The sequence below is a fragment of the Camelus dromedarius genome, chromosome 21 (genome assembly GCF_036321535.1).
Source record: "Camelus dromedarius isolate mCamDro1 chromosome 21, mCamDro1.pat, whole genome shotgun sequence".
NCBI classification, from domain to species: domain Eukaryota; kingdom Metazoa; phylum Chordata; class Mammalia; order Artiodactyla; family Camelidae; genus Camelus; species Camelus dromedarius.
In genome coordinates, this window is record NC_087456.1 from 19,417,863 (window position 1) to 19,441,460 (window position 23,598).

Here is a 23,598-nt window from a genome sequence, read left to right on the forward strand (position 1 = left end):
CATCCTGGGACCATGAAGACAAAAGCATACATTGGGGATGGCTAGGGAGGAAGACAGAGGATTCTGGGTCTGTACTGAGACCTATGAGTAGCTGCTCCCAGAGACTCTCTTGGACTGCTTCTCTAGAGTTCTTGAGGAAAACAGACCCCACCCACAAAAGCCAGTTTTACTTAGGTTACCTGTTATTTGCAGCCAAACCCTTTCCCAATATACTATTTTAGCCCAGATTCAATTATAACAATAAGCCAAAAGTGAACATGATCCTAATTTTAATAAAAAAATCACTTAAAAAAATTGAGGGTCTACCACATAGATGGCACATAAGAGGCACTAAATTCAAAAGCCTTCCCATTCCCAACCAAGGACACTGGTGGGTAGCTGGCTTGCTCCCTGCCATTCCAGGTTATAATCTGGGGAGGAATCCCAGGGGATCCCCTGTGGTTCCTGGCATGCTTGCGAATGACAAACTGAACACTAGAGTGGATGGAATCTTGGGAAGCCATTAGTGGTGGATCCAACTTTTCCTGTTCAATCCACCTATTTCTAAAAGTCATTTTTCATGAAAAGCCAATCATGTTCATGGACTCCTCCATCTTTTGAATGAGCTCATGGTCCCTTCTCATGCAGCGGAAGCAACTACCCCCTCCGTTGATGCTGGCGCCAGAAGTCACAGGTAGATGTGGGACAGTGGAACGAGCGCTAGATCTATCAAAAGATCTGTGTTTGAGACTTGGTTCTGCCACTTTTCCCTCCATCCTATCCCAAAGGGCTATCTCTGAACCTTTCTGAGTTCTGTTTCCTAATTTATAAGTATTAAGTTCAAATGAGATAATGATTATAAAAGAATGCCAAGAGATGTAAAACACTCTACAAGAGTTAAGATTTCATTAGATAACCCGATTATGTGCAGACTAAAAGTAAATAGGTTCAATGTGAGGGAAGTGTATGAGTAATACAAGAAAAGATCATTCATTATCTTTATGGCATTTATTTTGGCTCTTCTTCCTTTCTAAGAGAATAAAAGTTGCTAGATAACTGATCTCCAACTGATAAAGTACTGCAGCAGAAAAGCTCACAGAAGAAATTCTTAAGTAAAAAACTAGATAAAACTTGGTATTTTATTACTGAGAACTAGTTGTTACCAATCCTAACAGAACTTAACCCTCTTGCTGTATGCTCTAATAGCCCTCTGGACTTCAAGCATCCTTTTAATTACATGTTTCACACTTACATTCCCTCTGGACTCTAAGCTCCATGGATCCTTACCTGAGATTAGACTTCTTGTTGCTTGGTGGGTGATAAGAGGTTCAGGAAATAAAATAGATGCAGCACAATGTATTATTTTATTTAGTTTTGTTTCCTGCTATGCACTGAGGGTCATTTGCTTTTGGATTAATGAAATAAAAGCAGAGTTCTGTGAAAAATCATGGGGATACTGCCTGGGAGGTGTTCCGAGCTGGTTCTGTACAACGTACCTTGTCCTGGGTCTGACATCGGAAGCAGTCACATTCAAAGCAGTACTGGTCCCTCAGCTGCTTCCGGCGCTCCTCGCTGGTCATCAGCATATCCAGGTAGCAGATGGTGAGCTGCGCGGAGCCAGAGAAAGGAACGGCGTCACAAGGCCGCTGTGCTCATTTTCTTGAACAAAAGGCTATAATTGCTAACTGCTACAGTAAAACATCTTCTTATCACACACCAGAAAGTGTAAGAGAGCAGATACTACTTAGAGTCTCTCCACCCAAATAATCATACGTAAGATTTTCAGCGCATGACCTTCCAGTCTTTGTTTTGTGGCGAGCACGTGTGTATCATATATTTATTTTAAAGAATTGGGCTCAGTAACTCTATACACCTTTGCACCTTACCCTTTATTCACTAAATAGCAAAATATCCGGAACTGTTATATGGATGGTATAATTAAATTTTGATAATAAATCCTGTAACCACAGACAATCAGAAAAGCCAAATTATTCCTAGCAATCAAATGGGTGGCAGATTACGTAGCCAGATTACCCTTAAATCCTAATCAACGCTATAGCTGCCTCATGGAATTTAGGGTCAAGCAGATTTGGAGTCTTTAAAATTAGGAGACAGTTCTCTTACTTGTGAGGGTTAAAAAAAAAAAAAAAAAGGTGGAAGAATTTCCAAATGGGGAGAATTCAATGTCAGAATGTCATCACCGATGGAGGCTCTTAAATGGACTTCCCTGGACCCTTTCAAGTCTAGTAACTTTGCCCTGCCTTGAGAGGTAAAAGGTCAAAGGTGAGAGGTCACACTTCAGGGACTTTTCATGTTTCTCTCTGGCCCTAAGATCCCACTTTAAGACATAGGTCTTTAGGTAACATTATGATGTTTAAACATTTCTCAGTTGACTAGATCTATGTACTGAAAATCTAATTCAAAATACACAAAATGGAGCTCCTGATTCCCCGACCTTTCCCTCACAGCTGGAACCTTCCCAGTCTCAGCTGACAGTAATTCAGCTTTTGTATCATGCAAGTCGAAACCTTGGGGTCACCCCTGACTTCTCTTCCTTTCACAATTCCATTCAATTGACTCCATGGGCTCAACCATAAAAACACACCCAGAACCAACCACGTTCTACCTCTTCCAGTGCTACCCTCCCATTCCTTCCTGGTCTGAGCCACCATCATCTCTGGCTTGTAAAATGCAAGTCTCACATCTGGTCTCCCTGCTTCTTTGGGGCTCCCTGAACCCTATCCTCTAGCCAGAGCCAGTCACTGAAACGTCAGTCGGATCAGATCATTCCTCTGTGTGAAATGTTCCAACGGCCCCCCCTTTTGCTTAGCACAAGGGCCAAGTCCTTACACTGGAATCTCACCTTGCAACTCAACAGTATGGTTCTGCCGTAGGAGTTAAGATGAGTAAAGAAACACAAAGTTACCATTTAGAAAAGTTTACAGCAATCCGGGAAGAGACATTTTATGTGACTCTAATAATAAAACATTGGGCTTTTATTTTATGTTTATTTTAAAATTCATTTTTCTAGTAATTCGTTTTCATTAAAATCTTACAAGACGATTAGCCTGCAATGGATGAGGGAAAAAAAATAAAGAACCTGCTCCTTCATCACAGGTAGTGGGGGAAGCACTGGCTTCACACCATCCAGCCCCGTCTCCTCTGAACTCATTCCTCTCCCCTCCTCACTGCTCCAGCCAGTCTGGCCTCGACCTGGTCTCACACCCACTCCCATCCCAAAGCCTGTGTGCTGGCTGCTCTCTCTGTCCTCCCCCCAGATCTACCATGTGACCACCTTCATCTCCTTTGAGTTTCAATCAAATCTCACTTTCTCACTGAGGTCTAACCTTACACCCTATTTAAAAATAACAACCAGGCTCCCACCCCGCCCAAGAGCTACTAATTCCTCACCCTCCTCTAGTTTTTCTTTTGCTGTGACCTATCCGCTGGTGTCATGCTGTATAAATGACTTCTTTATTTGCTCTTACATGTGGAAAGTAATTAGGGGGGATGTATGCAGTGGGGGAAGGAGGGGATACTAGAGGCGAGGAAGAAGGCAGGATTTGCCACGGGGGGAGATGACAAAAACTCCCTAGAGCAAAAACCTCCATGTAGTTTTCTCAGATTTAAAAGAAAGCCTCTCGTGTCTACAAAGCATGATCTTACTTGTTCAACAGCATGGTGGGGCAGAGAAGGCCATCCTCTGACAGAAAACACGACGTCAAGAGGGCATCACTAAAGTGGTTGGTTGGAGAGGAGGTCAAACCCACCGTGGCCATCACTGGGGTGACGGAAGCCACAGCCTCCTCCGGCTGGCAGGCCCTCTACAGAGCCTTCACATGTTCGGCAGTTATAACACGCAGCTCCACACAGAGACAAGAGTACCCGCCCTGTAGAAATGTCCGCCGACCTTACTGAACCTCTACTCTGTGCTGGCACTCACCTAGCGAGACAGCATGAGACAGTGAAAACCAGTCAGGGATATGCATCTCCATCTACCAATTCAAGCCTGACACTCTTCTTACAATAACACAGCTGCCTCTTTCACACCACTGAAGTATGCAAAATACACTGTATCAAAACTAAAGGTCTTACCGGTAGGAACATTTTTATTCATATTTCATGGGGAAAAAAAAACATAGCCAGATTACTAACTAGTAATGACAGCTAAACCATTTTATCGGCCAAAGATAAAAACCTTTATTAAAGACTCATTGACTCACCAGTTTTAATGGGGAATTCGCTGGCTAACTGTAGGGCTCATTTAGTGGGAACGTGTACATGAAACTATGCCATCGATCAGTGGATGCCTTAATGGCACAGAACAAAATCGCATTAAAATATTAATGCTACTGACCACTGCTCTGCCATTTTAGTGCAGCTCTCACAGAAAAATGCAGTAATTTATTTCCAGCATGAGAGCAATATCATGAAAGATCTGCTGGCTACTGAATTTGTTGCTTACAAAAATTTCAAAGCAAATGAACCCCTTTTTCATGAAGTCCATCTTTTCATTATGTACATCTGAGTGGAGAGTAAGATCAAATTAAAATTGGACTTTGTTTTCATTTCTCAAATTATATTGTCGCAATTATAAATTTTTCTAGTACTGCTCTGAATTGAAAAAAGACTAAAAAAAATTCTCCCTTCTCTTTAAAATCAAACCTGAGTGTTACCCATGTCTCTTCTCTTTGTCACACCCTTGTAGCCAGTCAACTTTTAAATACTAGCTTCTAAAAATATCCTTCAGATCCCCATCACAAGCCCCCCCTTGTCTCCCCCCGTCTCCACACTGCCATTGTCACCTCCTGCCTGGATTATGCAGCCTCCTGACCCTCATTCTCCCAACCTTGCCTACACACAGAAAATGTGATCATGCAGCTCCTTTGCTTAAACTCTTCAATGATCTATCATTTCCATCAAATATTTACTCAGCGCATCCTATACACTAAGTGCTGTCACGTTACCTTCAGATGAACTGAGACCCTTAATAAGGCCCCCATGGGTTGCCTGGTCTGGTCCCTGCACATTTCCTCATCTGCTGGTCATACGTGAATTCTTCAGTCTATTAATGTGAACTTCTTTCTGCTACTTGAAGTCCACATTCTGTCTCTGGTCCCCTTGTCTTTGTCTTGAATGCCTCCCTGTCTTAGCCAACTTTAACTTGATGGATCCTTTAAGAGACTAGGAGTCACCTCTCTGGAAGTCCTCCTTAACCACTCCCCCATCTCCGCTCCTTACCACCACCTGGGCACCCCAGCTCTGAACTTCTGTAAAGCCCTGTGCTCATTAACACTTTTTTACTTTTCAGATTCTATTACTGTTCTGTGTCAATTTCCTCACTTACACCTTGGACTCCTGAAGCCAAGGCTGGGTCTTACTCATCTTTGTACTCCTGATGCCCATCCCAGCCCATGATACCAGTAAGCACACAGTGAACTTGTTAAGTGACTTAGCAAGTAAGTAAAGATGCCCAGAAGAAAGATGCCTGGGGTTTTCTGACCCCAAAATACTTCAGATGAAAACTTATAGTAGGGATATGGATATGGTCCATTTATGCAAATCACATTTCTCTCAATTGCTATGGCTCCAGAGAACACTGGCAGCCAACGGCATTATTTGTAACAGCCGCAGCTTCTTCTAACCAGGAAGTCCCATAAGGGTGGGCTGGACTGTCCAGCTTTCTTCCCTGATCCATGTCCTAGAAGACTGTCAGATGAGAAAATGTGTTGCATAGCTTAATACAACCCTGAAGAGGCAGTCATCAGCATTCCAGCATGTGAGCCAAGACTTAAAATTGTAATACACACATCTCGGTAGGAGGCGCTGGGTGAGAAGACAAAAACCCAAGACCAACCAACCCAACACCGTCCCACACCCCAACACACACACATGAAACAGCCCCAACAACTCAACATCACACTGAGAATTCTTAAATAGCAAAGTGTATAAAACGGCGCTGGCTTGAAGGGAAACGGTCCAAAAGGTCCAAAGGATGGTTTTATGTGGAGAGAAACAAAGGGTAAGAAATTTCTGGTTATGGTGGAACCCTGTACAGCTTTCTAGTTCTCCTTGTCTGAGGCTTGAAATGTTCCCATCACCAACTGGCAGTGTGCTGGCTTTCATGTTACTTTCTTCCCGGGGCCCATGGGACACACCTGCGGATTGGCAGCAGTTTCAAAGTGGCTCTATGATTCTCTCCCACCTTTGGTTTTGTCTTTAGAAAGCCTCACTCATTCATTCAACAAACACAGACTGAGGACCTTCTATATGAAGGTGCTACCCAGGCCTCCCTCATGGAGACTACATTTTGCTACTTCTGTCCCCAGTAGCACATTTTAGAATTGGGGCTGCCCTGAGGAGTCCTAAAGCCAAAATGCAAAATTGATGCTACTATTACAAAATCTCTAACTTTATCCAATTTCACAAAAGCAAATATTTGCACAATTAAAAGGAACTGCCCCTTGTAATTAACCTCGAAATGTCCTTTCTCATGGTTCCCCGTCTCTCCTACCTCTGCCGCAAGGGGCAGGTTTTAAGTGTGCAGGATGTGTTTTAGGTGCTGAGGTGGCTACAAGCACTAACTGGGCAGGGACTAGACACCAGGCTTCTTCAGTAATGTAACCAGCCCTCCACAATGCACAGCGGTTCCATCTGGATGCCACCAGTGCCCTCAGTGAGACACTGCTGGTCTTCACAGTATGGAACAGAAAGTTGGTCCAGCAATGAGTTCTAGAATGCCTTCTGGGCTGTGAGGCCAAGTGCCAGGTACTAAAGGGAGACACAATAAGATACAATTGCCTGTCATCATGGAGCTTGGAGCTGAATGGAGAAGTCACCAACAGAGCCAGCATAAATACCCAAGAAATGTTAACAACCACCGTAAGAGAGACTGCAGAGGAAAAGAGTGTCCTTTAATTTGGAAAATCAGGAAAATCTCTATAGAAGAGATGATGTTGGAGAGGGCCTTGACGGGTGTGTAATATTAAGTCAGGTGGAAATGGTGGGCAGACAGAGGGAGGGCAACTGAGCAGAGACAACGTCATGCACCACGGCATGGATAATGGTAGGGAAAAATTTGTATTTTCCGAACAAGCTGGTATAAAAAGGACTTATGGGGAGAATCCTCTCTTGGTTGAGAAGCTGCTCTGATAAAGCCGCAGGGAAAGATATCTGGGTCTGCAGGGCCCTGTGCTGAGCCTGAGCTGAACTCTGTGTCAGGCAAGAGGAAGGATTTGCTTGTTACTCCAGAGATGGAAAGAGAAGGACATGAAATAAACATCTTTTGACAGTGTTTTTTCAACTAAATGAAAACCAACTGAGGAGAATAATTGGCAGCCAAGCCGAGAAAACAAGATATAAAGAAATTTGTTGTTTCTGAAAATTTCAGCTGTTTCTAATAGTTTTTCTGTTTGCTTACCTGTTTTTTTTTTAATTTAGTAAAACACCACCACCACTATCATTATCAGAAGGCAGCTGTCCCTCAGCTCCCAAACTAATGTTGATGAAAATGGATGGTGGTCCCCTTCTTACCTGCCTTGAAATCACATATGGCTCAAGGAAAAAAAAAATCTCAGTTCTGCACCTTGTTGACAGATATCCCAGTGTACCTACTACATGGGTCCTAAAAACTGGAAATTCAGTAAGTGGCTATATCAGAGACAGCTTATTCAGTTGAAAATCAGTTTGGAGGGAGTTTTATCAAAGCCAAATCCCTGTCTATATAAAATATGGTACCTCTGAGTTTAGATTTTATTGGCCGAGTGCTGCATAAACGCAATAAAATCTTATGATCATCTGTTTTCCTTGCAATAAATATCCACTTTAGTAAATTGGAAGGTAGAAGGAAACTGGGTTCTGAAAAGCATAAATATCTATAGCCCAGAATTCAGGGTAGTAACTGTGCAAACCCCATCAGGCTCTGGTTCAGTAGCCCCGAAGCAGCCCATCTGCAGCTGCCTTGCAAGACCCTGGGCAGCCACAGAACTGGAAAGACTGAGGCCAATTCACTGCTGGGGGTCATACTTCCTGTCTGCTAATCCCTTTACATCTTTGCTTGGACAGGTACCCAGAGAGGTTGAGGGTTTGTAAAGGACCAACGACAACCCCAAAGAGTCAACTTGTTTGCTTTTTCAACGTGAAGGTAAAAACGAGTCACTTCCAAATGCAACTAGTGACTTTGGGAGTCAGTAAACCTTTGGGATCTCATTCACAAGCGGGGCTGCCCTCCCTGCCCACGGCAGGATGCCCACAGGCAGAGATGTCAGAGGCTGCAGAACTGTCACAGGTACAGAACTTACATCCTCCTCTCCCACACACATCCAGCAGAACTGTTGTCGTCCAGAACAATGGTGATTCAAAGAAGAAAGTTAGTGGTCTGTAATCTGAGAGAAGTAATGACGGGTAAATCAGTCGCTGGGTAGAGGGGCTATGTATCTTCTCCTCGGCAGAAGGACAATGAAAAGCTGCCTCCTCCAGCACAACTGGTTTTAGGGATGGGTCTGTCTTTGATGGAAAAGGAGGCCAGGCAGCGGGCAACACGGGTTCCTTACCTCCTCTCCCGCCTCAATGTCTCGGACTGCACGCAGTAAGAGGTGCGGCCCGTTGAACACAATCGAACAGTTGGGGTCACAGCTGTGATTGAGCAAAGACATACTGGAAGAAAAAGAAAACAAAGAAGGAGACCATCATGGCTCAGTCGAGAGAGTCAAACATCTAAATTTAATGAATATAATGGACAAAAACACTTCAGCTTAGGGGTGGGGGGACAGGAGGGCTGGACCGTGTATCAGGGATTGAGTGCTCGGGGCTGGGGGGGCTTTCACAGAAGTGTCACCGGCCCACTTCATATGAAGTGAAATGCTCCCCAAGACGGAGGCTAATTAGGGAAGTTTGTTAATAAAAACATTTTCTGAGTCCTTTTGGGGGATGGCTATGGGGAGGTAGTTGTCTCATTAGATACCAGCCAATAAGGTGATCCAACATGAAGATGGGATAAAACTGACTTGTAAAGAAAAGAAATAATTTCTGAGATGACGGGATGTGGCAATAATCACTTACTGAGCTTCCCATGCAGGAGCTCGTTCGTGGGGCTCTTTTGGAGGAACTGCCACCTTTACCAGAACACTCACAGCTACTCTGAAGAATAATTAAGAGTGTCTCCTCTTCAATAGAAAGCTGAGGTTATCACGTAACTAGATCCTCACGCATCTGGGTCCTGGCCCAGTCATTTTTATCACCTTGGAGGTGCATTTTTTACCATCCAGGAAGGGTATGAATTTAGGCTGCCACTATATTTGATAATAATTAGAATAACCATTAAGTGAGCATTTGCTATGTAGAAGGCAATTTCTTAGCACTTGGGCAAGTTTATCAAATTTATTCATCACAATAATCTGATGAGGATCACTTACAGACGGAGAAACTGACACTTGGAAGTTAAATGACTTGCCCAAGGACACATAACTAGAAAGTGGTGATTGAATTTGAACCAGGGGGTCGGAACTCAGAGCCTATGCTCTGAACCATTCCCTGTTACTGCTTTTTGAGGACCAATACCAACAGACCTGCAGTTTATCACATGTGAGAAATAAGAAAAGAAGCTGAATTCTCAGATTCCCAGTTAATAAGAAAGGCCCTATTTGTATTCAGACCTAAACGGCATGAAAACAAGATGAAATCGGGAGTGGCCCTGGAGTGCTCGTGGAAAGACAGTCCAGTAGCTCAGTGACAGCCAGAGAGGGCACCTCAAAAGGCCCAAACCTAAAGTTTCCTTGCCTCCTGGAGCACTGGGGCTCAGACTCTGCTAAGCCAAGAGACAAAATGCACCCAACTGGTGCAGCATAGCAAGTCTGTTGAAATAATCACATGCTTCAGCCCACAAGGTTGGGGAATCAGATCAGGGCAGGGGTTGGGGCATGACCAAATCTCAGCCTGATGGTTTATTAGTACCCACAATCCCCAACTTTTTACCCCAGTGTTCTGGACAACAAGAATTTAGGTCTGAGTTCTGCCTCTTTGTTAATACCACAGCATATAATGTGGAGTTATAGAACTGTTTTCTTTAAACTTCACATTTTCCATCTTCTTGTAACTTATCATTAGGTTTCAAGCTTGGCTCTTGGACCAGCAGCCTGCAATAGCCTTTCTAACTACTTTTAAAAGGTTGAGGAGCGGGGTGGGACTTAAAGTTGTTTCTTCCAGTAAACGAAATACCCTCCACCATACCTAGGATACAGGCCAACACCAACTTCCTGCATCTCTGCGTTACAGATGGTGAAAGAGTTGCAGATCACCTGTAAAAACAAAGGGGAGACAGTCAGGATCACCAGTCACCTAAGAAACTTCACAGGCAAGAGAGCAAAAATTTTCAAAATGAAATGTAGGAGCCTCCTAGTCATTGCTCTGTAAAGACCCAAACCAAACACGGATGCTCTTCTATTTGCAAAAGAACACATGTGGGACACACTTTCCTTAAGAACTTCAGGTAGTTCAATGCAGAAATATCAACATCCTGTTAAAAACACACACACACACAAAATATCAACATCCTGTTAAAAAAACACACACACACACACAAACAACACCCAGGCTTAAACCAGCACAGTATAATCCTCTCCCCACCAAGTTATGAAGATACATGAAATGTTCAAAATTCAGAATACAAAACATCTATTTATTGAAAACTTGACTCTCACCATGTTGGATTTTTCACTCAAACAAGCTGCCTACAGTTTCCAAATGCCACTGGGTATCTAATGAGTAACAGCAGCTTGTCTTTTATTCCTACAAAGAATGAAGTACAACCTGAGTGAATCTGTGATCCAAGCTGATGAGAGACCACAACCAGCACAGGATGTAACTCAGCCAGGCCACAGCATTTACTAGGCATGTGAACCCCTCACTGAGTATACAGAAGGGTCCTATACCCTATACGGGGATGGGGCAAAAGAAATAAACGATATAATCACTACATTCAGGGAAACTAAAACCTATGGAAGGCCACACAGAACCATGGAAAGAGCAGTGGACTTAGAATCAAAAAACCTACACATCACTGCATCAGGCAGGTGCTGAAGACAGAACAGTGAAGAAAAAAAATCTAAAATCCCTGCCTTCATGGAGCTTAAGTTCCATTGGGAAGACAGATTAAAAACACAATAGAAAAATGTCACATGTGAATAAATGTCCCATGTGAAGAAATAAAGTAAAAGGGCAGGAAAAAAGTGCTCAAGAAAGTTCTTCAGGATATTTAAGCAGAGACCTGAAGGAACTGTGGAAATGAACATGCACCTATCTAGGTGATAAAGGTTCCTGTCAGAGCAAGTGCAAAGGCCCTGAGGTAGAATGTTCTTGGGTACAGAGTAACAGCAAAAATGTTAGGAGGGGCCAAAGCAGAGTACATAAGAAGAGGTGTAAAATATGACATGAGAGAGGTCACTAGATCACGTAGGGACTTACAGCCATGTTTGGATTTTCTTCTGAATGAGACAGAAAACCACTATGTTGATTCTGAGCCAAGGAATTAATGGATCTGGTTTCTGTTTTGAAAGGATCACTCTGGATGTTGTGTAGAGAATGGGCTACAGAAAAACAAGGGTGGAAGTAGAAGACACAGTTAGGAGACCAAGGTCATAGCCCAGAGAAGAGATGCTAGTGGCCTGGAGGTTGGTAGCAGTACAAGTGGGGAGAAGCGGGTGGTACTGATGGACTGCTTGTGGGGAATGAAAAGAGTTAAGGATAATGCTCGAGGTTTGGGCCTGAACAAGATTATAGTTGCCATATATGTGAGGAAAGGAACAGGTCTGGTTGCAGGGGATTGGGAGGAAGCCCAACGGTTCTGCTGCAGTTACGGCAAACTTGAGGTGGCTTATTAGTCATCAAGCCAAGACTAAGAATGAGCAATTAGAGTTCAGGGGAGCAGTTAGGGCTGGAGATATAAACTTTGGACAAAACAGAACAAAGCCCATTAAGAAGAAAACAGATGAGGCCACTGCAGACTTGAGATGAACCAGTGGCTACATATGGATCTGCCTTGTTGTGATAAAGTTTCTGTGAAGGAAAAAGCAGTGAAAAGGAATTTCTCTAAATCAGGTTTACATCAAAGAACATAAAGCACAAAAAAGCACTCAGTCCTCTGAGCCCCTTCCATGGATCCAAAGAGCTCTTAGATGGAGTGTAGTGCAACCTATCATGATTTGGCATTTTTCCCCTAAAAGTCTGAAGAAACTGCAGTTTCAAATCAGGAAATAAACTGGTGTACATACACATATTTTAAACACATCCTAGTTAAATTGCTTTAGGGGCATCTGTTTTATATTAAGCTGGAACAGTGTATTGCCTATACATATTTATGCATAAAATGGATGGTAAAAACACAAGACAAAGGATCCTGTGTTTTCTTTTTGAAACTTTAAACATTTTTAAATGGGTATAAATGTTTTGGCGGGGGGGGGGGGATATGAATTATAATACATCTTTTAAAAGGGTAATCAGGACTTTACCTGAAGCAATTAACTCACCAATGAAAAACGAGGTCAAACAGATCTAATTTACTAACTTTTGAGTCAAGTCAAAATTTAAAATTTTTTTCTGAAAAAGCAAATTGAAGGTTTTTCCAAAATAGGCATGCTGATGGAATTTTTAGAAAGGAAATGCTAACAAGGGGAAATACCACCTTGGCTATCTTCTCCAGTAAAGGCCTCCTGATCCCTAGACTTCGCTGACATTCACTTATCTCTTTAGCAGCATTTATCACATTGGATCATTTACCCATTTACTTCACACTATTCACAACAGACTGTAAAATACTCAGAGGGCAGTGATAGAGTTTCATTCACCATTGTATTCCTGTGCCTAGCACAACACCTAGCACATGCACATACTAACACACGTTCCCCTCTCCCCCAAGTAGATGGCTGCATGTGTGTGGTCCTCAGCATCCCCAGAGAGTGATTATCCAAACAGAGTCAGAGAAGACACCAGAAACACATCATAGGTGTCCTTCGGGTATGGAAGAGTGGAGATGGACATAGTTCTGGGCCAGGAAAAGGAGTGAGTAAAGTTAATCTTCCATCTTGCTTGTCCTTGGGCAACCAATCTTCATATGCCTCTGCTCACATCTTTTTGCCCTTTCTTTCTCTCCATTCTAGCTCATCTCTTGTCTCATCCTCTTTTCTGTGAGTCCATTGGATGAGGGAGACAGTATTACCCATCAGAAGAGCACAAAGACTTGTTTGAGTCTCTGCTTAAAATGCCAGGGCCTGATACATTGGCACAAAATAAATATTGGCAAAAATGAATGAATCAATGGATCAGCGATAGTCCTTCTGCTCTTTCACTTCTCTTGCATTTTTTCCTTTTATTCTTCACTTTCCTCCCTTCTTTCCCTTTTCCTATTTTCATTATGATCAGTCAGTCACCATCCCTCATTCTGCCCCACTCCACACTGTAAGTAGGATTGTTTTAACATTTTCTTTAACAAATTCTTGACAAATTCCTCATTTGTATTCTTTTGAGAGGTGTGATGTGATAGTGTTACTGAGCTACCAAATAAAAAGTTTACCCTCTGGCTTACTTCCACTTTTATTAAAAATATTGGTTTCATTCAGCAATATCTGAATTAAGAAAATGTTACAGGAAGTACTTTTGATATATATAACTGATAACAATGGTGGATGTGAGTTAGCCCTCAGGTTTTATCCTTTTTAAACAAAAGAAGAGGTAGATAAGATGTCCATATGTGCTCAACTAAAAATTTGAAAGGAACTGCTCTTGATACCAAGAAATAAAAGAATATAAATAAAGCCAAGAAGTAAAAGTTTAAACACTTTTCAAAGTATCTTTGTATATACCATTTTCTTAGAAAAATTAAACAGATTAAACAATTAATGAATGACTACACAAAAACACATTTAGAAAAGCATATTAGTGAAATTATTTCAATAAAAAAGCAATTAGGTTAAAAGATTTTTTTTCTAAAACCTAAGCTTGAGTATTTAAGAATATTTCCCATGACACGAAATTAAAACATATATTTTAGTTGTTTTATAATTTTTGAATGTAAAGTTATGTTTACTCTTCATATTTTTTCTTTTGAAATAGCTGAAAGCCTTTATAGTGGTACACTGCAGCCTTTCTGGGTGAAAAAACCTAGTGAGCTAGTACAAGTGGCCACTGAACCTCTATATTTTGTTAAAAACCAAAACAAACAAATAAAAACAAAAGTAAACTTTAAAACAGTCTATAAATCGAATTCTTATGTCATTTGGTTCAGGTTCTAGGTCAAGAATCTGACATTTTTGTTTTGAGTTTAAAAATTCCCCTGCAGCAATCAATACCAAGTATTTCAGTTTCAATTTTTTTGTCGGATTTTCTGAACTAGAAGCCTTTTATTAGAGCACTAGATAAATGAAGATGTTTGAGACACAAGAGAAAATCACCAACATACCATTGCCTTTTAATGGCAAAGGTGAAGGGCCAGAAGAAAGCTCACAACCCATTAAGAACGGAGTAATTTACACTCTAACAGAAGGGACCATCCACTTCCCAGCCACCCTCCTCCCAGGCCAATTACTGATTTTCACAAAGAACTTAGTCTGTGTGCAAAGAGTGCTCGCTGGCTTCTAGCCTACTTCAAAGAAGGCTTTCAATTTCAAAAAATATAAATTTTAAAACACATTTAAACAGAAGGGAACTCAGTTTCTGAACACAAATATAAAGTGGTTTCCTCAAAGACCATATGCATCTCCTTTAAAATTTCTCTATTTGAAGCAGAAGGGGAATGTTCAGGACACAGAACTTTTGTCAACACAGCATTTATTAATTAAAGGGACTGAAGGTAAATTTTAGAAAGGAGGCTTCCTGCATTTGGTTTTATTAAGCTCTGTGGATAAAAGGAAAGAAAGAAGGAATGGTTGGCAGGTATGAAAACCAAAAGCAGAGGTTTTCATACAAAATAACTGCCCTTCCCCCCTACTCCTTGAACTAATAATTCTCTAACTTTAAAAGCAAGATAAGTATTTTAGTGAGGGTATATTATTCTCTTCCCATAGAATGTGATATTTAATGAAACACAGAATTCTTCTTTCTGAATCTTCTCATAAACCTTAAGAGATTAAAATGTTTACCTCCGGCTCCCTCCTATCTGCATGGGAAATAGTCATCCCTCTTCCGTGACTCAAATCAGGCTTTCCTAATACCTCCCTCCCTCCCTTGGTCACTCATTGATAATCTTTCCTGAGCCCTGAAGATGAAGGTTTTGCAGTCTCCAAACCAGAAGAACGATGGAAGGGGACCAGGCTGGGGAAGGAGGTCAGCTCAAGAGTCAGGAGGCAGCATTTCTCAAAAGACAAATCACAATCCCAGGGTTCATAAAAGTGTTTCCAGAAGGTGTACAAATAGTAAGGACGGTTATGGCACCTGTTTGAATTATAAATTTTAAAAACCAGTAAGATGAGTAGTGTAACATATTTTCCCTTTATCAGGAAGTCGGTGGAGGGCCTCCACGTTTTGTTAGTGAGCAGGCTTTCAGGTGGTGGGGGCAAAGCAGGATGCTGTGACTCCAGCGCTGAGCTGCGTGCCTACCACGCTGCTAGCCCGGCGGAGGTCTGACGTCACAACATTACAGTCTATGAGATTTCATTTGCCAACCTAATGGACCATTGGCTAAAGACAGCAAGCAAGGATGTTAGAAAACAGGTTAAGGAGGAACACAGAAATGATAATTCTATAAATCTGTCTCAAGATGCTCCACATAATGACTTCTATCTTGTTAAAAATCTTTCATAGTAACTCAAGACATCTCTAGTACTTAGAAAATGTTAGAAAGAGAATATATGATGAGTATATAATCTTGTTTTTAGCAGATGGCAGGCACACTATTAAAGTCTACAGTGTGTTATTTGAAATGTGCTTGCACCCAGTCACGTAAAACCTTCTCTTACTTCATCACTTAGAAACAGAACAGGAAAATTATAAAATCTAATCTAGCTAGTTTTTTTAAAAAGTATATGATAGGAATGGTAAACATTAGGTCATGAAACCATGATGTTACCTAAAGCCAAACCAAAAATACTCATTTAAAAATCTATGTCTTAATAATGCTTTTTTGACACACAAAACTAATTGAAAGCAAATTAAATCATGTGTACCACTTGTTAAATGGACAATTAAAATTTTGTCTTTATGTTATATGAATACTATCGATTTTGCAAATGTACTTTATAATACAAGCCAAGTAATAAATAAAATGATCTTATTTAAGTAAACTACCATATTCCATATAACAATATGCTTGGAAATGTGTATAGACCCTGGTACATTCATTCAAGTACTATTTCCATAACTTCATAAATGTCTGTCCCATCTCAAGCTGTGGTCACAGTAGTGCACACTAAACACACAAAACGCTCAGCCATGACTTGCCAAGGCTAAAACCAACGTCAGGGCCAGGATCAGAAGTGAGGGAGGGAATAGCAATCATAAAATTGTGCTTCCAATTTCACATCTTTCCCAAGGTCAAACTACCAAATGTTAGCAAATGAGGACTCACAAAATGAAGCCGCTTTATATAATATGTTTGCTTTCTAAAATCCACCCACATTTTCATTTTTCTAAGAGCTTTACTCACAGTAGAACTTATATCTTCAACAATTGTCTTTGATAATAGAGAGCCAAACAGGAGTGATATTCATAAATTTGCCCACTGTTCTTCCCCTGAGGACGTCACCTGGCATTTCACCTCCTTATAAGTCATCTGATGAAAAAAGCACTTATGACAGATGTCTGTCAAGTATGTATAAAAGTATAAAGCCCTGGAACATGATTTCCATTGTTTCATTTTTCCTCCCACACCCAGAGGCTCAGAACTAGTATGAATTCTTAAATAATTTATTACAGGATATTGTTGTAGGTTTCCACAGCTCTGACATAAGAAACTTTTCTACTAAAAATTTCATTTAGTCATGTTCCAATCCAAAAAGTTTATTATCATAATGAAATCAACTGCTTCCACAGCTCACACGTAAAGATTCTTTTGTTCAACTAGAATCTCTAAAAATGTTCTCTTACATGATAATCTAGTTTTGTTATTCTCTTTCCGTAGAACTGGAGCAGGAATCTACCCCTGGGTGGTGCCAGTGCTTGTCACTGTAACTGTTCTCAGTTCCAGCACTGAATTCTTAAATGAAGCATGCGAGGCGCTGTGTCTCACCTGACCGCGGCGGACTTGGATAGAGCAGAGTGTGCCTCCAGTCACCGGTGTTTTTTCATCAAGTTAATGGGGAAAAGAAAACTCCAGAAAAGTATTCCATGTGAAAGATAAAACTGAACACTAACCAACTGTTTAATGTAATCCCCCAACAAAAGACAAGTTCAAGTGTAAACTGAGGTTATGCTCACTAGGTAGGAATTAAGGTGAATATTCTTTCCGGGGGAAATTCTGGCAGGCAAAGGTCTGTCATCCTGATCATCCTTGACATCTCAGGGATTGAGACCCCGGAAGCATAGATTTCACATCATAGCACGTGAGGTGGACGTGCCTCACCTACAAGCGGCCGGGCCTGCACTGGGGTGTCCTGGTGACAGGTGTCTAAAGCTGTCTCTGGCAGGCGAAGGCGGCAGATGAGGGGGCACCTCATGGGCCCATCCTTCTGTGGGTTTCCACACGTACCCAGTCTCTGGACACTGCCTGATGAACCGAGTGAGCCGGAGCCAGGGAACAGAGGACACTGGTCAGACTAGAGAGAGTCGCAGCTTGAGTTATGTAATCAAGAGGAGGCAAGAAATTAGGCTCTGAGCTCGGACCGACCCTCTTGTGAGCTCTCAAGGGTCACTCCTTTATTTTCAGAAATACAGAAGCAAATAGAAGAGGACATAAATCATGGCTTCATCCCCACCTACTCCTTTCTCTTAGAGGTAGCTCATACTCAGCCCCTCCCCGCTTCCTCCAGCCACTGTTACAAACAGCCAGCCAGCCAGAGCAGACAGTAGCATTTCCAAGCAAGGACACCGTGTCCTTTGTCCTGTTTGCCCTTTCTTCTGGTACTATTTCAAATTACACCAAATCTTATATTCTCTTCTCTGGTGTTTGCCTTCCATGCTGTCCTCTGAATTTTCCACTCTTCACACCTTCCGGTCTCTGCAGGGCGGGCCAGTCCCTCTGCCTAGAATGTCCTCCCTCCCTTTCTTATCTACCTATTAGGTACCACACACAGTGTTCAGCACCAGGAACAAGGAGCAAAAACTGTCCCTTTCACCATTTTGCCTAGTGACTGAAGTGAAATCAGAATGTAAACAATGTCACATTTCTCTCCAGTTCTGACAAATGTTAGCCTTCTGCAGCCAAAGATTATTTTGCTGAGTATTGGCCATATTTCTTTGTAAGTCACTGTGTCAAAATACAAGTTGCAATAATGCACGGCTGCACTCTGATCTGTCAGATCAATTTAGAAGCACATGAGTCTGCTGCTCTTCCAGGGCCCTGGGAGGCCCACTGGCCTCTTCATCCTCTGATCATTTGCTCAAAGGATTGCTGGGGATTACTGAAGACCAGCTGGGAGACGTAAAGTAAAATGGATGGCCGTTGAATTTTCCACTCTCCCATTGTCTGACTGCAGCCAGCCACCCTTACCAAATTAGTGCCATGGGGAGAAGGATGCTCTCTCCCTACTGCAGGCTGGAAAGATCAATCAGCCACAAAAGAGCAAGTGGCTAAAGGAAGGAGAAAACAAGGCCATGATACTTCATCACGTGACAGCCACGGTATTTGCAGGCATTCATACATGGAACGATCAGAGACAGAACTGGAAAGAACTCCTCCCTCCCACGTGGCCCTCCTCCCATCTCCCCCCAGATAAGCACGATCGTTTTCTCTTGTTTCATGAATGCCTTCTGCCTTCCCACCTGATCACATAAAAACATCAGGGAACCTGTATCTTCACATGGGGTGAAATGTGCTAAATTATGCATGTATCTGCATTTCAACATTATTGGCCCATTCATTTTGATTAGGAAGTGCCCAGAAATAAAGGAGCAGAATCTACCAGAAAGCTAGAAACCAGAGGAATTATGAGGAGGCCTCAAAAGGGCTCCTGGCACAGAGGAAGTTTAGTGAACAGCAGCAAGATCATCATGATTACCACCGTTCATCAATTATAAGACAAACTCAACCAACATAAGACGCACCATTATATGATGTACCATGAAGCAAAGCCACTAACAAACTATGTTAGGCTATCATCTGTAAAACCGATTCCAATTTCAAAGAGGTAAAATTGTGAAAAAATATGCATCTTGGAATTAATGAAACACAATGTGGCTGTGTACACCCCCAGGTTCCCGGAAGAACATAAGTCGTGGTCTATGTAGCTAGTATCTGAGGATGGACGGGACGTTTGGGTCAGCCCAGCCTCATCAGGCCCTGAGTTTCTGACCTCTTGGAACCTCTCCCATGAACAGACTGGGTTGCCCTCCTTGACTCTCAGCATCACCCAAAGGCATTCACCACCACTCAGTTCATCGTTTCCGCCCATAGAACAGACTATCTTAAATCACTCAAAACCCAAAGGACAGCCCTGATATAAAGCTACACTGCTTGAGCCAAGTCAACAGTCTTGTCAAATTTGGCTATACTCTGGAGGTGACCTAATGCACATATGTTCCCAGTGTCTTCTTTCAATACTGAGTTAAGCAGTACAATTTCCCCTGGAATGGAATTTAAATTAGTTACTTTCAAACCCAAGTTCACATTTTTTCCCCACCTACCACATAGCTCTCTGTCAATAATGAAGAGAAAGCCTTTAGGAGGATAGTCTGGGTAGAGAAGCTGTGGACAGATTTCAAAGTCACTCATCATTAGCCTGAAAAATCGTACAGATAGGTACTGAATGCTCTGCTCTGAAATCTTAGTTGGCTATTTTTCATGGAGGGCACTGACCTTCAAGACTACTTAAAACATAAGGAACTGAAGAAAGATACACAAAGACATATGGAAACTATACAGGGGGCTGGTGTTTCTGCAATGCCCTTGTTCCCTCAGTACCAAGGAGGGGGTGAGCTTCTAAAGCACCACCCAGACTGGTTGGTGGCCAAGAGCCCACTGCATTCCTTCGTTCTACAAATATGAGAGTGAATTATCCACTCAATGGTCACTTTATCACAATGCACACATATTCTTCAGATTACCTTTTTAAAAATATTTTTTCATGACTATAGATAAATCCTAACTATTAAAAGTCAGATGATGACGCCTGTGGTCTCACTATGAAAACTCCTCACTTCCTTTGCATTGTCCTTTCTGATGATCACTCTTACTGCCTCCACAGAGAAGAAACTCTGAATCCGCTAATTTGTGAAAGCCAACAGTCACCCTCACAATCATGAGTCTTCCTTTTCTTAGGTTATACACAGATTTAATTAGTTATTTTTAATAAAAAAAAAAAACAAATTCCAAATGATTCTTTCTTCCCCTCCAGCCTTATTTTTGCACATACTCTCCCCATTTCCCTGCAACATCTAAATGCAAAACAGAACATATTCGCTAAAGGAAACAGAGTTTGATAATTAAAGCAAACATAAATGAATTTGCATATGTGAGGTTTCCAACTTTGAATTCAGAGACAATGAATAGTATATCAGTCCAAATGAGAATTAATCTGCTGTTCATGAAAAAAAATATAGTAAGTCATCAATGGCAGGAAAAGAAATGTTGGTTTCAAAGAAAACAGCACAGAAATATCCCTAAGTGGAGATTATTGTAAAGTCTGTTTGAAGGGGGAAAATAAACCAAAGCATTACCAATAAAAGATAAGTCTAAAAAAACTGAAATGCAGGGATCATTTTGGGAAATGGAGCAAAAAGGATATAGAAGAAAACAACGCATGAGAAGATTAAAAGAACAATGAGCTGATGACAAAAAAGTTACAAAGGCTCACAGTAAAGAGTGAGAATTACTGATCATCGATGTGTATTTGGATTGTCATGAAGAAAATTAAAAGATTGACAAGAATAGGAGAAAAGATAACAATGATTTTACATGGCTGCCTGATGATAGTTCAGCCCAATGAGTCTGAGAGCTGATTATCAGAAGCAAATCAATGAAGAGGTAGCTTTAAGTAAATGGGGAGAGTATCGGGCGATGGGCATCTTCGTTACCATTGTTCCAATCAAACTAATTTGAGCAGATTGTGACACAGGCTCCCTAGATGCTGCTGTGAATGACTAAAGAAAGGTACCTTCCCCACCTCCTTGCCCCCGCCCCGCTTCCACCATGGATTTCTGTGCAAAATGAATTTTTTTTTTCTGTGCAAAAGAGACTATGGAAGTTGACACGTACTAACAGTATGTTCTGTATTATAATGTAGACAGACCAGGTTTTTAGTAAGCTAAAGGCAGACAAAATGTTGGCTATACACAGCAGCAGAGTCATAAAAACTCTTCTTAAAATAGGAAAAAAAACCCAAAACTCTTCCTAAAATGATGAGCCTCAGATTCCCCAAATGCCCTCAAACACGTATAGTGTCATGTCCCAACCAAAGCCTTCTGAACATATCCAACTACCTTCCCTTAGGTGGAGGTCAGTGCATCCCTAGATGCTCTATCAATGTGAAGGCTAGGTATGCTCAGTTGAAGATTTAAGTAAGGCACTAGATTCAAAACAGAAAGGTAGTTATCAGACAGAGTAGGTAGCAATTAGCAGCTGAACAGGTGGCTTTAAGAATCTAAAACAAAGGAACTTGACAGGCATGTAATCATGAAATCCCCAAAGCATCCCAGAAAGTGATAAAAATAAATACCTTTGGGTGAAGTGTTGTTATTTTTCCAAAGAGGAATTCAAGATAGTTAGACCTCTTTGGTCAGAATATAAACTATGATCAGTGTTATTAAGAGAAAGAAACAAAGCAAGGTGAGATTCCTTTTTTTTTTTCCATCCATATTTAAATTTACTACATTGGGAAATTTGTCTATACATTGATATACTGGACTCCAACTGTATGAAATCTTTAAATAAACTAAAAATATTTTTCAGGATGTTTTTGTGAGGAGAGGAGGTAGGGGTAGCAAATTTATGTGTAGGGTTCAGTTTTAAAGAACAAACAGCAAATATAACAAAACTCTTGCTTATGGTTTCCAAAGTGTATTCTATGACTAGTTTCTGGCCTGTTCTGCAACCACAGTACTACCCATCACAAACGAAGCCTCCTAGTTCAACAGCAAGTAGGGTTAAAATGTGTTCAGTAAATTGTAGAACTTCAGAAAGATTTTCAACAATGATTTTTGTTGAAATTAAAAAAAAAAAGATTTTCTGTTTAACTTTTTGGAACAGAATAATCCTCTTTACCTTGAATAATTAAAAATAAAATAGCTAATGAACGTAATACTTTAAAGTGAAAAGAAACTACCGTGGTACATCAGGTATCTTTACATGTTAACTGACTGGTGTAGTTAAATCAGAGATAAGTGGTTGGTCAAGTCCTGAGTGATCAACACTATAATTAGAAATAGCATATTTCTCCTTAGTCTTTACATATTTGCCCTGATATAAATATTTATAGTTGTCAAATATTGTGAATCTTTCCCAGACAAGTGTTTCAAAGATGCTAGGTAAAATAGTTGGCAACTCCTTTCCTGAGTTGCTTGCTATGTGGCAACTAAATAAATCAAGGATGCAGATCAAGATGAGACAGATACAGGAGTCAATGTAGAACAAGGCAAAAAGGTAAGATAAAGAAAGTGGTGGATCATTCCAAATTCAATTACCGATCAGGTCAGATCTCTGTATCACCTCTCACCTTCATCCCTGTCTTTCCATTTCCACTACCTGTTGGACCTTCATGATCTTTTGCTTACAGCTTTCCAAGGGAAGATCTCTGTGCCTCCACCTCCTCCCTCCCACTCCCATCCTCCATCCTTTTCCAAACCATTCTTTAAACTGCCACCAGATAAAGAGAAATATGAGATCCACCTAGTGGCTGCAGAATAAAGACAAAATTCTTCAGCATAGCATTAAAGGTCCTCAATCTGTCCTCATCCTATGTTTCCACTGCGCCCAGTGCTGACTGTTTGTTTCAGTTACATTGGCCTACTGCCATCCTTCCATCATGTCCTGTACCCATGTGGTGTCTATCTTTGTTTACAGTGTTTCCTCTTTTAAAAAAACTTCGATCATGATCTATGCTGCTCATAATTGTATTCAGCCTTCAAGATTCGGCTTAAATGGCACCTCCTTCAAGAAGCCCTCCTAGACCCTATTAATTTCTCTATATGGCACTTTATTCATATATTATGTCCAGCATTTATTCCTTTCTACTTTGAACTGAAGCTAATTATGTAAAAATCCATCTCTACCACTAGACTGTAAACCACTGAACACCACTAGTTATATCTCTTAAGCACTTAGTGGCATTTATTTGCTAATATGTCTTTTCTACTTCAATAAACCATAAATTTCTTGAGGTTGTGATTCATATCTCCCTTTAAAAATATTTTAAATTAAAAAATTAAATACATATTTAAAATAGAGATGTAATACTTAGTATAAATGTATGTCAAGTTTCCATTTACCTACCACCCACTGGATAAACAGAAATTACTCAGACCTTCCAGTACTGGTGGGACAGG

The 23,598-nt window shown here is 41.1% G+C and overlaps 1 protein-coding gene across 2 annotated transcripts in view; it reads right to left on the reverse strand.

The window, feature by feature from the left end:
* SMYD3 (SET and MYND domain containing 3) overlaps window positions 1-23,598 on the reverse strand; it is a 558,077-nt gene that overhangs the window by 121,857 nt on the left and 412,622 nt on the right. For both annotated transcript variants that reach the window (XM_010992333.3, XM_031438496.2), the window contains 3 exons: window positions 10,207-10,274; window positions 8,532-8,634; window positions 1,476-1,586 (listed from right to left, as the gene is read on the reverse strand). In XM_010992333.3, the coding sequence (XP_010990635.1) occupies window positions 1,476-1,586; window positions 8,532-8,634; window positions 10,207-10,274 (282 nt within the window). The remainder of the gene's footprint in view (window positions 1-1,475; window positions 1,587-8,531; window positions 8,635-10,206; window positions 10,275-23,598) is intronic.